Source organism: Marmota flaviventris, chromosome 17, assembly GCF_047511675.1.
Source record: "Marmota flaviventris isolate mMarFla1 chromosome 17, mMarFla1.hap1, whole genome shotgun sequence".
In the NCBI taxonomy this organism is placed as follows: domain Eukaryota; kingdom Metazoa; phylum Chordata; class Mammalia; order Rodentia; family Sciuridae; genus Marmota; species Marmota flaviventris.
The window spans coordinates 61,252,399-61,269,494 of NC_092514.1; the positions used below are offsets into that span (position 1 = coordinate 61,252,399).

The 17,096-nt window shown below is 38.9% G+C and overlaps 1 protein-coding gene across 1 annotated transcript; it reads right to left on the reverse strand.

The window, feature by feature from the left end:
- Positions 1-16,475: 16,475 nt before the first annotated feature.
- LOC139702512 (keratin-associated protein 9-2-like) lies at positions 16,476-17,096 on the reverse strand. Its single transcript, XM_071603854.1, has one exon. It carries the CDS (start codon positions 17,094-17,096, stop codon positions 16,476-16,478), a length of 621 nt encoding a protein of 206 aa, XP_071459955.1.

The window sequence follows — 17,096 nt, forward strand, 5'->3', positions numbered from 1 at the left end:
CAAACACCAAAGGTCAAATGTTTGCTCTGATATGTGGATGCTAATTCACAATAAGGGGGAAGCTAGAGAAGAATGGATTAGGTAGAGGGGAGTGAAGGGAGGGGAGGGGGATGGGATAGGAAGGATGGTAGAATGAATCAAACATTATTATCCTATATACATATATGATTACACAACGATGTGATTCTACACCATGTGCAGTCAGAAGAATGAGAAGTTATACTCCATCTATGTATGAGTCAAAATGCATTCTACTGTCATGTATAACTAATTATAACAAATAAAAAAGATAGACAATATGGAATGAATAAAGGTCCAGTTTTTATTAAGAATCTATGAAATTTTTGGCAGTACTTAGGCAGGCAACTGAAGGTGACTATGATAGAAGAAAGTAGCATACAGAAATATGGAAGAAAATGCAAAAGAAATCATGACTATAATGATGAAGGAACTGTTTTATACAGCTATGTAATTCTTCTAAAGAAGTGTCCTATTTTCTTTACATAGTGAGATAAAGATTTTGGCTCCAGAATTCCAACCAAGATCATAAGACCCCAACAAGGACCTATGAAGATGGTCCAAGTTCACAAGGTGTAAGGAACAAGATGAGAGTGGGGGTGATCTGCATTCTATCAAGGTGATTCACAAGGTCTTACATGAGGGATGATGAACATAATTTCTTATGACACTGTGATTGTTTTAAGCCAAGGTAGGAGGAGAATTGGTGCAAGTAAGGCAACAGGTTGAGAGGAGTTTGTAGACACTGGTGTTTGGGGAGTTGATCACGGGCAGCAAGGACGGCAGCAGCTGCACACACAGCAGCAGGGCTGGCAGCAGGGTTTGCTGCAGCAGCGGATCACATGAGATTTTTTGGAGCAGGTGGTCTTGCAGCAGGTGGTTCTAGAGCAAGAAGGAGGGCAGCAGGGCTGGCAGCAGGGGATGATGCAGCAGCTGGGGCAGCAGCAAGGCTCACAGCAGGGTGTGCTGCAGCAGCTGACCACACAGGTTGGTTTGCAGCAGGTGGTCTTGCAGGAGGTGGTTTCACAGGAAGTTGGAGGAAGGCATGGCTTGCAGCAGCTGGACTCACTGCTGGTTTTACCACTGCAGCTAGAACCACAACAGCTGGGTGGACAGCAGGATGTGCTGCAGCAGGTGTTCTCACAGGCTGGTTTCCAGCAGGTGGTCTTGCAACAGGTGGTCCTGCAGCAGGTAGGCTTGCAGCAAGAGGAGCAGCAGGAGCGGGCCATGGTGTGAGCTGTGGAGGGTGGGATCCTGTTCACAGGTGAGTGAGTTTGCACAATATGAGGACTCCTTGCAATTGGGCTCTTTTATCCTGGGGACCTCCAGCGTTTGGACCAATCAGCAGCTCTTGACCTTGTTGTTTTTTATGTTATTTTCCATACTTAGTTTGCGTTTTTCAGGAAGAATTTGCTATGCAAATGTGATGAGTATTGTGTATGTGTTTAATCTGTTTCTTAAGAGCGTGTAACTCACAAGAACTGTTTCCAGATGAAAGGAAGACAAGTCACTTCATTAGCATCCTTGGTGCTCTGAGCATCATTTTGGTCATGTGGTGGCTCCTACTGCCCTGGGAGGGTCAGCACTTGTTCTAGAATATTTTTGCTTTGTCTATATTCAGATTAGGAAGTGACTGTGGGAGGAGCATGATGCTGCTGTATTCACAGTGAGGAACCACTCACGTGTTCATCCAGAGGATCCTGACTCAGGGCTGGTTGAGGCCTCTGGCTCTGTACCAGGTCTTCCACGTGTGTGTCTCCAGGCATTTTGGAAGAGGATGGTTGGCATGTGGTCTTCCATAGCAGAACAGGACCAGAAAGTGAGGGTAAAAGCAGAAGCTGCACATGGGGATGAGACAGGTATGGATGGATGTGTGGGTGGCCATTGGTCCTGTTGTATCCAGTACTGAGGGCTCCCCAGGATGAGCCTGTGGGACTTTCTTCCACATGAGCTTTGAAGACCCAGTAAAACCAGGATGATCAGGTGAATCTGTTTCTCATCTGGGCACCAGTGGACTCTGTGATCCTAGGTCAGGACTTTCCTCTGTCTTTCCCTCTTTCCTTTTATCCATGTCTCTTGTCTCTTTCTCTCCCCTCTTTTCTCATTTCCTGTGCTGCTTTTTTGCCTTCTAATCAATTTCATGAGGGAATTAAGATTAGGTGATATGGTTCCTGATTTATCTATGAGGACTAATGCATTTGAAAATATGTTTAGATCTCCCATTCTATTCCAGAGGAAACAATTTATGAGTTTCCAGGTTGGTAATGTATTCTAAAGTGAATGTATTCCCTGCCGCTATCACCAGGTTAGGAAATAGAAATAATCCCATTGCCTACAAACCACATCCTCTCACTCATCCCCAAAGGGTGCTAGTTAATCATTCTGTTGACTTGTAATCTCAGTCAATTTTCGCTTTTCTCCATTTTAGGATCATCAAAAGAATAGAGTAGGTAGGTCTCTATATTAGGAGTGTGACACTCATTATATGATTCTCTTCAGATTGTTCATTCTCAGTGTGTAATATTTACAATGAAGAACTTGACACAATTTGCTTGTTTGTTGTCCTCTAGATGAACATGTAGCTTGTCTGTAGCTTGGGACTACTCAAATTTGTGCTGTTATTAAGTGATTTTGCAGAGTCTGGGCTCACATGTATAAACATTTCTGGTGGATACACAACTAAGTATAGGATTGTTTATAGAATTCCCAGGGGGGAAGATTTATTCCCCTCTTTGTGGAGGCCTTCTCCACATTTCACTGGATTTCTCCTTAGATATATAATTATGTACACACGTTGCATGTTCCAATTCAAAGCTTAAATTTTCACTGCATCATTAGTATTGACAATGTTCCAATTTCTTATGTGTTCCTTATATTCGAACACTCTGATGATTTCTAGTACCACATTGTAGATTTTTTAGGGGAGGAGCAAATGGTCAGGCAGTCATGTCATGAACGAGAACATTCGTTTGGCTCACTTTAGCATAGTCTTTCTATTTTTCATTTTTCTTGCCTTGGCCCAGCGGTAGATCCTCTAGTACAATTGTGTAGCAGATGGGTACTTTTGTACAATCTCAGCATAGAAAGGAGAGCTCTCAACATTTCCCCATTACATGTGGTCCTCCTTGTCCTTTAAAGTTCTGGTAGAACTCAGTTGAGAATTGATCTGTTCCTGGACTATTCTTTGTTGAAAGGCTTTGAATTGCTGCTTTAATCTTAATGCTCAACATTGGCCTTCTTAGGTTTTCTATAGCCTTAGTTAAATTTGGGTAGATCATATGTGCCTAAACATGTTAACATCTTACATATTTTCCAGCTTATTGAAGTATTATTTTCAAAATAGGTCCTAATGAACATCTGTATTACAGAAATATCTGTGGTAATAACTCCTTTTCATCTCTCATTTTATTGATTTAGGTCTTCTCTTTCTTTTGGTGAGTTTGGTTAAGATTGTATCAATTTTATTTACGTTTTAAAAGAATTAATTCTTTGGTGCAGTGATCTTTGTAATTTTTTTAAATTATCAATTTTATTTCTCATCTTTATTATTTGCTGTCTTTTATAGTTTTTAGAATTTGTTTATTTGTGCTTTTCTAGTGTCTTGAGATGTAACATTAGATTCTGGGATCTCTCTCTCTTTTTTTTTAAATGTAAGCACTCAATGCTATAAACTTTCCCCTTAGAACTGCCTTCATACTATCCCAGAAATTTTGAAATGTTTTAATACTGTTCTCATTTGTTCCTAAGAACTGTTTGATTTCTCTCTGAATTTATTCTTTGACATATAACTGTTTCAAAAGTTCATCAATTAATCACCATGTGTTAAAATGGTTTATGTTTTATACTTTGCTATTGATTTCTAATTTCACTTCAGTATGACCTGACAGTATGGAAGAAATTATCTCAATTTACTTTTTGTCCTAAAATATGCTAAATTTTAAAAGTGATTCCATGTGTGGGTAAGAAGAAAGTCAGTGTGGTTGCTGATGGATGAAATATTCTAGAGTTGTTCATTAGGTCCATTTGATTGACAGTATGCCTAAATTCTGAAGATTCTTTCCTTGGTTTATTCTGTATGACCTGTCTATTGGTGAGAGAATTGTGTTGAAATCATCCACTATTATTGTATTGGGGTCTATTTGAGTAGGGGTGCACTGATATTTGGGTCATAAATATTTACAAATCTTATATCTTGTTGGATGATTCTCTTAACCAATAAGAAGTGCCCTTCTTTTTCTCTTCAGATTAATTTCAATTTGAAATCTACTTTGCCAGATATGAGCATAGCTACTTCTGCTTGCTTTCATTCTCCATTTGCTTGGTATATCTTTTTCATATTTTCACCTTCAGCTTATGGATGTCTATGACTGTAAGGTGAGTGTCTTGTAAGAAAAAAATAGTTGGGTCTTGGGTTTTAATCTTCTCTACCAATCTATGTCTTCTGATTGGAGAGCTGAGACTACTTACATTCAATGTTATAATAGAGAGATTAGTTTTATTTACTGCCATATTAATTTATTATGAATTTGCTTCAATCTTGATTCTCCTTTACTGAGTATTCTCCTAGTGAGATTCATCCATTTCCTGGCTCTGATATTTTATTTCATTGCTGCTTATAATGCATCATTATGTGTGTTCTGTAGTGCTGGTTTACTGTTATAAATTCTATTAGTTTCTTATTATCATGGAAGGTTTTTATTTCATCTTTAATGCTGAAGAATAGCTTTTTCTGAATGTAGCAATCTTATTTAGCAACCATTATCTTCAGAACCTGGTAAATATTAATCTAAGCCCTCTCAACTTTTGGAGCCTGGGCTGTGAGCTTAGAAGAAGCTTATCTCAGAGTATAAACTGCTCTTTTTCTATTACTGCTTTTAAAATTCTATCCTTATTCTGTATATTCATTTTTAAGTATAATGTTCCTTGATGAGGATATGATTTGATCTTGTCTATTGGGGTTATAATGTCTCTTCTATTTGGATTTTCACCTTATTCCTAAGGTTTGGGAAATTATCTGATAGCTCCATGCTGAAAAGAGTTTGCATTCCTTTACTTTGTATCTTAATGTCTTATTTTATGCCAAGGATTCTTAGTTTTGTTCCCTTAATGTTGTCCCAGATTTCTTGTATGTTCTTGCTCATGGTCTCTAACTATTTTTCTTCATTGTTGACTTTGTTTTCAGGATTATACTCTTTGCCTGTGAGACCTGAAAATCTGTCCTCTATGTGGTTCAATGTACTGATGATCCTTTCTACTGAAAACAGAACAAAACAAAACAAAACATTTTTTGGTAGTAGAGATTGAGCCCAGGGGTGCTTAATCACTGAGCAACATTACCAGCCCTTTTAATTTTAATTTTTAAATTTTAAGACAAGGTTTTGCTAAGCTGCTTAGAGCCTTGCTTATTTGCAGAATCTAGCTTTTAATTTGTGATTCTCCTGCCTCAGCCTCCCAAATTCTAGGATGACAGGTGTGTGCCACCATGTCAGGCTGTATTTTCAATTTGATTTATTGAGTTTTTCACTTTCAGTGTTTCTATATGTTTATTTTTCTTTCATTATCTCTGTCTCTTTATTGAAATGATCTGCCACTTCCTATTTTTCCTCTTAGTTCATTCCTTAGATGTACTTTTAGTTCATTAAACATTGTAACTATCATCTTTTTCTGATCTTCCTCTACTGAGGTGTCAATGGGGTCAATTTTTCTCATGTTCTGAGCTATTTGAAGTAACATGCTCTCCTGTATTGTTAGTATTTCTACCCACCTGCTTGTATTACTTACTATTGCTTCTACATTTATATAAAGGGCTTTGGGTGAACTGCTTTCCCTTTACTATATTATGTGCCCTGGGTTAGATGAGAATCTTGTCAATATTGTCACTCAGTTTGACCGTGGTAATATGTTCAGGCTTTAGCACCACATTGAGAGGAGGTATCAATCCCATGATTATAAGTCCTTTGCAACCAAGCCATATACTAATAAACCTTAAAAAATTTATTGAGCATGTTCTTCTGCAGTCCACTGATATGATTGGAAATGGAAGTGAACTTTTTTTTTTCATAGTTGAGAAATTAGGTAATAAGAAAAGTAAAATTGCTTTTAAACTATTTTTGGCTTTCTGGTCAGGTATTCTCTCGGTGCTTTGATTCTGGATTGTGAAAAAGTCAAGACATATTGCCTATTTCCACTCCCCCCATCTTCTGAGAGCCTATTTATTTATTTACTCATTTGTTTGTTTTGTGAGTTTTTTTTTTAAATAAAGTTGGTTCTTTCTAAGTTTCAGACACTGTACAGTTTGTTTTTTTCTCAAGTCTGACCCAAAGTGATCCAACTTGTTAGGAGAGTCCGTATGCAGATTTTCACTCCCTTCTTGCCCTACTGGTTCTGATGCATCCCTCCTTTTGGTAGCCTCAGACCATGTGGAGAGGAGAGTAGGATGTGTCAGCCTTTCTCCAGCCCTTTTAAGGTTTGAAAGGAGTGACTCAGGGGTCACCAGATTTGGTGTGAATTTAATTGGTCTCAGTTTCCCAACCACCCCATTATTGGCCAGGCTCCTTTTCCCACAGCTCTGATTGCCCGTTTGAAGGGAAAGAGTCCTTGACTCTTCTCTGCTTAGTAGACTGTTTTTCAGGCTGTGTTGCTGTTTTGATTCACTCTTAAGGAGCTGCTATGATGATATAGATTCCACTGATCCACCTTATTCCATTCCCCAAAGGGATAAACTAAACAGATGAAAAGGATCTTAAAAATACAGTTCATTAAGAGTTTAGAAATTAGAGTATGAAGTCAAAAGGAAGAGAGAATATCCAAAGGGGAGAAAGTTAAAGAGAGGTAGCATGTGGGGTCATAAAGAGGGAGGAGAAGGAGGAGGAGAAGATGAAGAAGGAGGAGGAGAAACATTTACAAGGATGTGGAGAAATTCAAACCCTGCTATACTGGAGGGGATATTTAATGATGCAGGAGCCATAGAAATTGTTATATAGCTTTCTCACACAGACACAGATGTTCTGTATGATCCAGCAACCATACCCCTGGGTATTTAGGGGAAAGAATGAGATCAGAAGCTTCTAGATACATTAGCATTATCATGTTCAAGGGAGCACTCGGAACAAAAACCTAGCTTGGAAACAACCCAAATATCTATTGATGGAAGAATGGGTCAAAAGAATATGGAAAAATCCTACACTAGAATGCTCTTCAGGCTTAAAAAAGAGGGAAATTCTCCCCTATGTGCATGGGCCATAGGCTTCTCTCCCAATGAATTAATGAAGGACAAATTCTACAGGGGTTCCACCTATATATGCAGTATGTAAAATGAATCAACTCAGATAAGAAAAGAACAGAGTGGTGGTTTTCAGGGAGATCAAAGTGGGACTTGCATATAAATAGATATGCCATATCCATTATGGAAGATGAATAACTTCTAGGGATCTTTGGTATAGAGTAAGATAAAATGACAATGTATTTGCACTTAAAAATCTATTTAGCCCTCGATTTTCACCTCAGGGTCTCATAGCACAGGCAAATAAAAAGAGATAATATGTTGAAGGGTATCTAGATTGGTTCCATAGTTTAGCTATTGTGAATTGAGCTGCTATAACCATTATGTGGCTGTGTCACTGTAATATGCTGATTTTAAGTCCTTTGGGTAGAAACTGAGGAGTGGGTTAGCTGGGAAAAGTTTTGTTCTATTCCATGTTTTCCAAGTGAATAAAAAATGTATATATACACAATGGAATATTACCTATTAAAGAAGAATGAAATTATGGCATTTGAAGGCAAATACATAGAGCTGGAGAATATCATGCTAGTAAAATAAGCCAATACCCAAACACCAAAGGTCAAATGTTTGCTCTGATATGTGGATGCTAATTCACAATAAGGGGGAAGCTAGAGAAGAATGGATTAGGTAGAGGGGAGTGAAGGGAGGGGAGGGGGATGGGATAGGAAGGATGGTAGAATGAATCAAACATTATTATCCTATATACATATATGATTACACAACGATGTGATTCTACACCATGTGCAGTCAGAAGAATGAGAAGTTATACTCCATCTATGTATGAGTCAAAATGCATTCTACTGTCATGTATAACTAATTATAACAAATAAAAAAGATAGACAATATGGAATGAATAAAGGTCCAGTTTTTATTAAGAATCTATGAAATTTTTGGCAGTACTTAGGCAGGCAACTGAAGGTGACTATGATAGAAGAAAGTAGCATACAGAAATATGGAAGAAAATGCAAAAGAAATCATGACTATAATGATGAAGGAACTGTTTTATACAGCTATGTAATTCTTCTAAAGAAGTGTCCTATTTTCTTTACATAGTGAGATAAAGATTTTGGCTCCAGAATTCCAACCAAGATCATAAGACCCCAACAAGGACCTATGAAGATGGTCCAAGTTCACAAGGTGTAAGGAACAAGATGAGAGTGGGGGTGATCTGCATTCTATCAAGGTGATTCACAAGGTCTTACATGAGGGATGATGAACATAATTTCTTATGACACTGTGATTGTTTTAAGCCAAGGTAGGAGGAGAATTGGTGCAAGTAAGGCAACAGGTTGAGAGGAGTTTGTAGACACTGGTGTTTGGGGAGTTGATCACGGGCAGCAAGGACGGCAGCAGCTGCACACACAGCAGCAGGGCTGGCAGCAGGGTTTGCTGCAGCAGCGGATCACATGAGATTTTTTGGAGCAGGTGGTCTTGCAGCAGGTGGTTCTAGAGCAAGAAGGAGGGCAGCAGGGCTGGCAGCAGGGGATGATGCAGCAGCTGGGGCAGCAGCAAGGCTCACAGCAGGGTGTGCTGCAGCAGCTGACCACACAGGTTGGTTTGCAGCAGGTGGTCTTGCAGGAGGTGGTTTCACAGGAAGTTGGAGGAAGGCATGGCTTGCAGCAGCTGGACTCACTGCTGGTTTTACCACTGCAGCTAGAACCACAACAGCTGGGTGGACAGCAGGATGTGCTGCAGCAGGTGTTCTCACAGGCTGGTTTCCAGCAGGTGGTCTTGCAACAGGTGGTCCTGCAGCAGGTAGGCTTGCAGCAAGAGGAGCAGCAGGAGCGGGCCATGGTGTGAGCTGTGGAGGGTGGGATCCTGTTCACAGGTGAGTGAGTTTGCACAATATGAGGACTCCTTGCAATTGGGCTCTTTTATCCTGGGGACCTCCAGCGTTTGGACCAATCAGCAGCTCTTGACCTTGTTGTTTTTTATGTTATTTTCCATACTTAGTTTGCGTTTTTCAGGAAGAATTTGCTATGCAAATGTGATGAGTATTGTGTATGTGTTTAATCTGTTTCTTAAGAGCGTGTAACTCACAAGAACTGTTTCCAGATGAAAGGAAGACAAGTCACTTCATTAGCATCCTTGGTGCTCTGAGCATCATTTTGGTCATGTGGTGGCTCCTACTGCCCTGGGAGGGTCAGCACTTGTTCTAGAATATTTTTGCTTTGTCTATATTCAGATTAGGAAGTGACTGTGGGAGGAGCATGATGCTGCTGTATTCACAGTGAGGAACCACTCACGTGTTCATCCAGAGGATCCTGACTCAGGGCTGGTTGAGGCCTCTGGCTCTGTACCAGGTCTTCCACGTGTGTGTCTCCAGGCATTTTGGAAGAGGATGGTTGGCATGTGGTCTTCCATAGCAGAACAGGACCAGAAAGTGAGGGTAAAAGCAGAAGCTGCACATGGGGATGAGACAGGTATGGATGGATGTGTGGGTGGCCATTGGTCCTGTTGTATCCAGTACTGAGGGCTCCCCAGGATGAGCCTGTGGGACTTTCTTCCACATGAGCTTTGAAGACCCAGTAAAACCAGGATGATCAGGTGAATCTGTTTCTCATCTGGGCACCAGTGGACTCTGTGATCCTAGGTCAGGACTTTCCTCTGTCTTTCCCTCTTTCCTTTTATCCATGTCTCTTGTCTCTTTCTCTCCCCTCTTTTCTCATTTCCTGTGCTGCTTTTTTGCCTTCTAATCAATTTCATGAGGGAATTAAGATTAGGTGATATGGTTCCTGATTTATCTATGAGGACTAATGCATTTGAAAATATGTTTAGATCTCCCATTCTATTCCAGAGGAAACAATTTATGAGTTTCCAGGTTGGTAATGTATTCTAAAGTGAATGTATTCCCTGCCGCTATCACCAGGTTAGGAAATAGAAATAATCCCATTGCCTACAAACCACATCCTCTCACTCATCCCCAAAGGGTGCTAGTTAATCATTCTGTTGACTTGTAATCTCAGTCAATTTTCGCTTTTCTCCATTTTAGGATCATCAAAAGAATAGAGTAGGTAGGTCTCTATATTAGGAGTGTGACACTCATTATATGATTCTCTTCAGATTGTTCATTCTCAGTGTGTAATATTTACAATGAAGAACTTGACACAATTTGCTTGTTTGTTGTCCTCTAGATGAACATGTAGCTTGTCTGTAGCTTGGGACTACTCAAATTTGTGCTGTTATTAAGTGATTTTGCAGAGTCTGGGCTCACATGTATAAACATTTCTGGTGGATACACAACTAAGTATAGGATTGTTTATAGAATTCCCAGGGGGGAAGATTTATTCCCCTCTTTGTGGAGGCCTTCTCCACATTTCACTGGATTTCTCCTTAGATATATAATTATGTACACACGTTGCATGTTCCAATTCAAAGCTTAAATTTTCACTGCATCATTAGTATTGACAATGTTCCAATTTCTTATGTGTTCCTTATATTCGAACACTCTGATGATTTCTAGTACCACATTGTAGATTTTTTAGGGGAGGAGCAAATGGTCAGGCAGTCATGTCATGAACGAGAACATTCGTTTGGCTCACTTTAGCATAGTCTTTCTATTTTTCATTTTTCTTGCCTTGGCCCAGCGGTAGATCCTCTAGTACAATTGTGTAGCAGATGGGTACTTTTGTACAATCTCAGCATAGAAAGGAGAGCTCTCAACATTTCCCCATTACATGTGGTCCTCCTTGTCCTTTAAAGTTCTGGTAGAACTCAGTTGAGAATTGATCTGTTCCTGGACTATTCTTTGTTGAAAGGCTTTGAATTGCTGCTTTAATCTTAATGCTCAACATTGGCCTTCTTAGGTTTTCTATAGCCTTAGTTAAATTTGGGTAGATCATATGTGCCTAAACATGTTAACATCTTACATATTTTCCAGCTTATTGAAGTATTATTTTCAAAATAGGTCCTAATGAACATCTGTATTACAGAAATATCTGTGGTAATAACTCCTTTTCATCTCTCATTTTATTGATTTAGGTCTTCTCTTTCTTTTGGTGAGTTTGGTTAAGATTGTATCAATTTTATTTACGTTTTAAAAGAATTAATTCTTTGGTGCAGTGATCTTTGTAATTTTTTTAAATTATCAATTTTATTTCTCATCTTTATTATTTGCTGTCTTTTATAGTTTTTAGAATTTGTTTATTTGTGCTTTTCTAGTGTCTTGAGATGTAACATTAGATTCTGGGATCTCTCTCTCTTTTTTTTTAAATGTAAGCACTCAATGCTATAAACTTTCCCCTTAGAACTGCCTTCATACTATCCCAGAAATTTTGAAATGTTTTAATACTGTTCTCATTTGTTCCTAAGAACTGTTTGATTTCTCTCTGAATTTATTCTTTGACATATAACTGTTTCAAAAGTTCATCAATTAATCACCATGTGTTAAAATGGTTTATGTTTTATACTTTGCTATTGATTTCTAATTTCACTTCAGTATGACCTGACAGTATGGAAGAAATTATCTCAATTTACTTTTTGTCCTAAAATATGCTAAATTTTAAAAGTGATTCCATGTGTGGGTAAGAAGAAAGTCAGTGTGGTTGCTGATGGATGAAATATTCTAGAGTTGTTCATTAGGTCCATTTGATTGACAGTATGCCTAAATTCTGAAGATTCTTTCCTTGGTTTATTCTGTATGACCTGTCTATTGGTGAGAGAATTGTGTTGAAATCATCCACTATTATTGTATTGGGGTCTATTTGAGTAGGGGTGCACTGATATTTGGGTCATAAATATTTACAAATCTTATATCTTGTTGGATGATTCTCTTAACCAATAAGAAGTGCCCTTCTTTTTCTCTTCAGATTAATTTCAATTTGAAATCTACTTTGCCAGATATGAGCATAGCTACTTCTGCTTGCTTTCATTCTCCATTTGCTTGGTATATCTTTTTCATATTTTCACCTTCAGCTTATGGATGTCTATGACTGTAAGGTGAGTGTCTTGTAAGAAAAAAATAGTTGGGTCTTGGGTTTTAATCTTCTCTACCAATCTATGTCTTCTGATTGGAGAGCTGAGACTACTTACATTCAATGTTATAATAGAGAGATTAGTTTTATTTACTGCCATATTAATTTATTATGAATTTGCTTCAATCTTGATTCTCCTTTACTGAGTATTCTCCTAGTGAGATTCATCCATTTCCTGGCTCTGATATTTTATTTCATTGCTGCTTATAATGCATCATTATGTGTGTTCTGTAGTGCTGGTTTACTGTTATAAATTCTATTAGTTTCTTATTATCATGGAAGGTTTTTATTTCATCTTTAATGCTGAAGAATAGCTTTTTCTGAATGTAGCAATCTTATTTAGCAACCATTATCTTCAGAACCTGGTAAATATTAATCTAAGCCCTCTCAACTTTTGGAGCCTGGGCTGTGAGCTTAGAAGAAGCTTATCTCAGAGTATAAACTGCTCTTTTTCTATTACTGCTTTTAAAATTCTATCCTTATTCTGTATATTCATTTTTAAGTATAATGTTCCTTGATGAGGATATGATTTGATCTTGTCTATTGGGGTTATAATGTCTCTTCTATTTGGATTTTCACCTTATTCCTAAGGTTTGGGAAATTATCTGATAGCTCCATGCTGAAAAGAGTTTGCATTCCTTTACTTTGTATCTTAATGTCTTATTTTATGCCAAGGATTCTTAGTTTTGTTCCCTTAATGTTGTCCCAGATTTCTTGTATGTTCTTGCTCATGGTCTCTAACTATTTTTCTTCATTGTTGACTTTGTTTTCAGGATTATACTCTTTGCCTGTGAGACCTGAAAATCTGTCCTCTATGTGGTTCAATGTACTGATGATCCTTTCTACTGAAAACAGAACAAAACAAAACAAAACATTTTTTGGTAGTAGAGATTGAGCCCAGGGGTGCTTAATCACTGAGCAACATTACCAGCCCTTTTAATTTTAATTTTTAAATTTTAAGACAAGGTTTTGCTAAGCTGCTTAGAGCCTTGCTTATTTGCAGAATCTAGCTTTTAATTTGTGATTCTCCTGCCTCAGCCTCCCAAATTCTAGGATGACAGGTGTGTGCCACCATGTCAGGCTGTATTTTCAATTTGATTTATTGAGTTTTTCACTTTCAGTGTTTCTATATGTTTATTTTTCTTTCATTATCTCTGTCTCTTTATTGAAATGATCTGCCACTTCCTATTTTTCCTCTTAGTTCATTCCTTAGATGTACTTTTAGTTCATTAAACATTGTAACTATCATCTTTTTCTGATCTTCCTCTACTGAGGTGTCAATGGGGTCAATTTTTCTCATGTTCTGAGCTATTTGAAGTAACATGCTCTCCTGTATTGTTAGTATTTCTACCCACCTGCTTGTATTACTTACTATTGCTTCTACATTTATATAAAGGGCTTTGGGTGAACTGCTTTCCCTTTACTATATTATGTGCCCTGGGTTAGGTGAGAATCTTGTCAATATTGTCACTCAGTTTGACCGTGGTAATATGTTCAGGCTTTAGCACCACATTGAGAGGAGGTATCAATCCCATGATTATAAGTCCTTTGCAACCAAGCCATGTACTAATAAACCTTAAAAAATTTATTGAGCATGTTCTTCTGCAGTCCACTGATATGATTGGAAATGGAAGTGAACTTTTTTTTTTCATAAGTTGAGAAATTAGGTAATAAGAAAAGTAAAATTGCTTTTAAACTATTTTTGGCTTTCTGATCAGGTATTCTCTCGGTGCTTTGATTCTGGATTGTGAAAAAGTCAAGACATATTGCCTATTTCCACTCCCCCCATCTTCTGAGAGCCTATTTATTTATTTACTCATTTGTTTGTTTTGTGAGTTTTTTTTTAAAATAAAGTTGGTTCTTTCTGAGTTTCAGACACTGTACAGTTTGTTTTTTTCTCAAGTCTGACCCAAAGTGATCCAACTTGTTAGGAGAGTCCGTATGCAGATTTTCACTCCCTTCTTGCCCTACTGGTTCTGATGCATCCCTCCTTTTGGTAGCCTCAGACCATGTGGAGAGGAGAGTAGGATGTGTCAGCCTTTCTCCAGCCCTTTTAAGGTTTGAAAGGAGTGACTCAGGGGTCACCAGATTTGGTGTGAATTTAATTGGTCTCAGTTTCCCAACCACCCCATTATTGGCCAGGCTCCTTTTCCCACAGCTCTGATTGCCCGTTTGAAGGGAAAGAGTCCTTGACTCTTCTCTGCTTAGTAGACTGTTTTTCAGGCTGTGTTGCTGTTTTGATTCACTCTTAAGGAGCTGCTATGATGATATAGATTCCACTGATCCACCTTATTCCATTCCCCAAAGGGATAAACTAAACAGATGAAAAGGATCTTAAAAATACAGTTCATTAAGAGTTTAGAAATTAGAGTATGAAGTCAAAAGGAAGAGAGAATATCCAAAGGGGAGAAAGTTAAAGAGAGGTAGCATGTGGGGCCATAAAGAGGGAGGAGAAGGAGGAGGAGAAGATGAAGAAGGAGGAGGAGAAACATTTACAAGGATGTGGAGAAATTCAAACCCTGCTATACTGGAGGGGATATTTAATGATGCAGGAGCCATAGAAATTGTTATATAGCTTTCTCACACAGACACAGATGTTCTGTATGATCCAGCAACCATACCCCTGGGTATTTAGGGGAAAGAATGAGATCAGAAGCTTCTAGATACATTAGCATTATCATGTTCAAGGGAGCACTCGGAACAAAAACCTAGCTTGGAAACAACCCAAATATCTATTGATGGAAGAATGGGTCAAAAGAATATGGAAAAATCCTACACTAGAATGCTCTTCAGGCTTAAAAAAGAGGGAAATTCTCCCCTATGTGCATGGGCCATAGGCTTCTCTCCCAATGAATTAATGAAGGACAAATTCTACAGGGGTTCCACCTATATATGCAGTATGTAAAATGAATCAACTCAGATAAGAAAAGAACAGAGTGGTGGTTTTCAGGGAGATCAAAGTGGGACTTGCATATAAATAGATATGCCATATCCATTATGGAAGATGAATAACTTCTAGGGATCTTTGGTATAGAGTAAGATAAAATGACAATGTATTTGCACTTAAAAATCTATTTAGCCCTCGATTTTCACCTCAGGGTCTCATAGCACAGGCAAATAAAAAGAGATAATATGTTGAAGGGTATCTAGATTGGTTCCATAGTTTAGCTATTGTGAATTGAGCTGCTATAACCATTATGTGGCTGTGTCACTGTAATATGCTGATTTTAAGTCCTTTGGGTAGAAACTGAGGAGTGGGTTAGCTGGGAAAAGTTTTGTTCTATTCCATGTTTTCCAAGTGAATAAAAAATGTATATATACACAATGGAATATTACCTATTAAAGAAGAATGAAATTATGGCATTTGAAGGCAAATACATAGAGCTGGAGAATATCATGCTAGTAAAATAAGCCAATACCCAAACACCAAAGGTCAAATGTTTGCTCTGATATGTGGATGCTAATTCACAATAAGGGGGAAGCTAGAGAAGAATGGATTAGGTAGAGGGGAGTGAAGGGAGGGGAGGGGGATGGGATAGGAAGGATGGTAGAATGAATCAAACATTATTATCCTATATACATATATGATTACACAACGATGTGATTCTACACCATGTGCAGTCAGAAGAATGAGAAGTTATACTCCATCTATGTATGAGTCAAAATGCATTCTACTGTCATGTATAACTAATTATAACAAATAAAAAAGATAGACAATATGGAATGAATAAAGGTCCAGTTTTTATTAAGAATCTATGAAATTTTTGGCAGTACTTAGGCAGGCAACTGAAGGTGACTATGATAGAAGAAAGTAGCATACAGAAATATGGAAGAAAATGCAAAAGAAATCATGACTATAATGATGAAGGAACTGTTTTATACAGCTATGTAATTCTTCTAAAGAAGTGTCCTATTTTCTTTACATAGTGAGATAAAGATTTTGGCTCCAGAATTCCAACCAAGATCATAAGACCCCAACAAGGACCTATGAAGTTGGTCCAAGTTCACAAGGTGTAAGGAACAAGATGAGAGTGGGGGTGATCTGCATTCTATCAAGGTGATTCACAAGGTCTTACATGAGGGATGATGAACATAATTTCTTATGACACTGGGATTGTTTTAAGCCAAGGTAGGAGGAGAATTGGTGCAAGTAAGGCAACAGGTTGAGAGGAGTTTGTAGACACTGGTGTTTGGGGAGTTGATCACGGGCAGCAAGGACGGCAGCAGCTGCACACACAGCAGCAGGGCTGGCAGCAGGGTTTGCTGCAGCAGCGGATCACATGAGATTTTTTGGAGCAGGTGGTCTTGCAGCAGGTGGTTCTAGAGCAAGAAGGAGGGCAGCAGGGCTGGCAGCAGGGGATGATGCAGCAGCTGGGGCAGCAGCAAGGCTCACAGCAGGGTGTGCTGCAGCAGCTGACCACACAGGTTGGTTTGCAGTGGGTGGTCTTGCAGCAGGTGGTTTCACAGCAAGTTGGGGGACAGCAGGGTTGGCAGCAGGGAATGATGCAATAATTGGGGCAGCAGCAAGGCTCACAGCAGCTGTGCTTACAGCAGGGTGTGCTGCTACAGCTGACCACACAGGCTGGTTTGCAGCAAGTGGTCTTGCAGGAGGTGGTTTCACAGGAAGTTGGAGGATGGCATGGCTTGCAGCAGCTGGACTCACTGCTGGTTTTACCACTGCAGCTAGAACCACAACAGCTGGGTGGACAGCAGGATGTGCTGCAGCAGGTGTTCTCACAGGCTGGTTTCCAGCAGGTGGTCTTGCAACAGGTGGTCCTGCAGCAGGTAGGCTTGCAGCAAGAGGAGCAGCAGGAGCGGGCCAT

Bases quoted from the DNA above. Each gene is read 5' to 3' on its own strand.
- LOC139702512 (XM_071603854.1), bottom strand. From the start codon at position 17,096: ATGGCCCGCTCCTGCTGCTCCTCTTGCTGCAAGCCTACCTGCTGCAGG.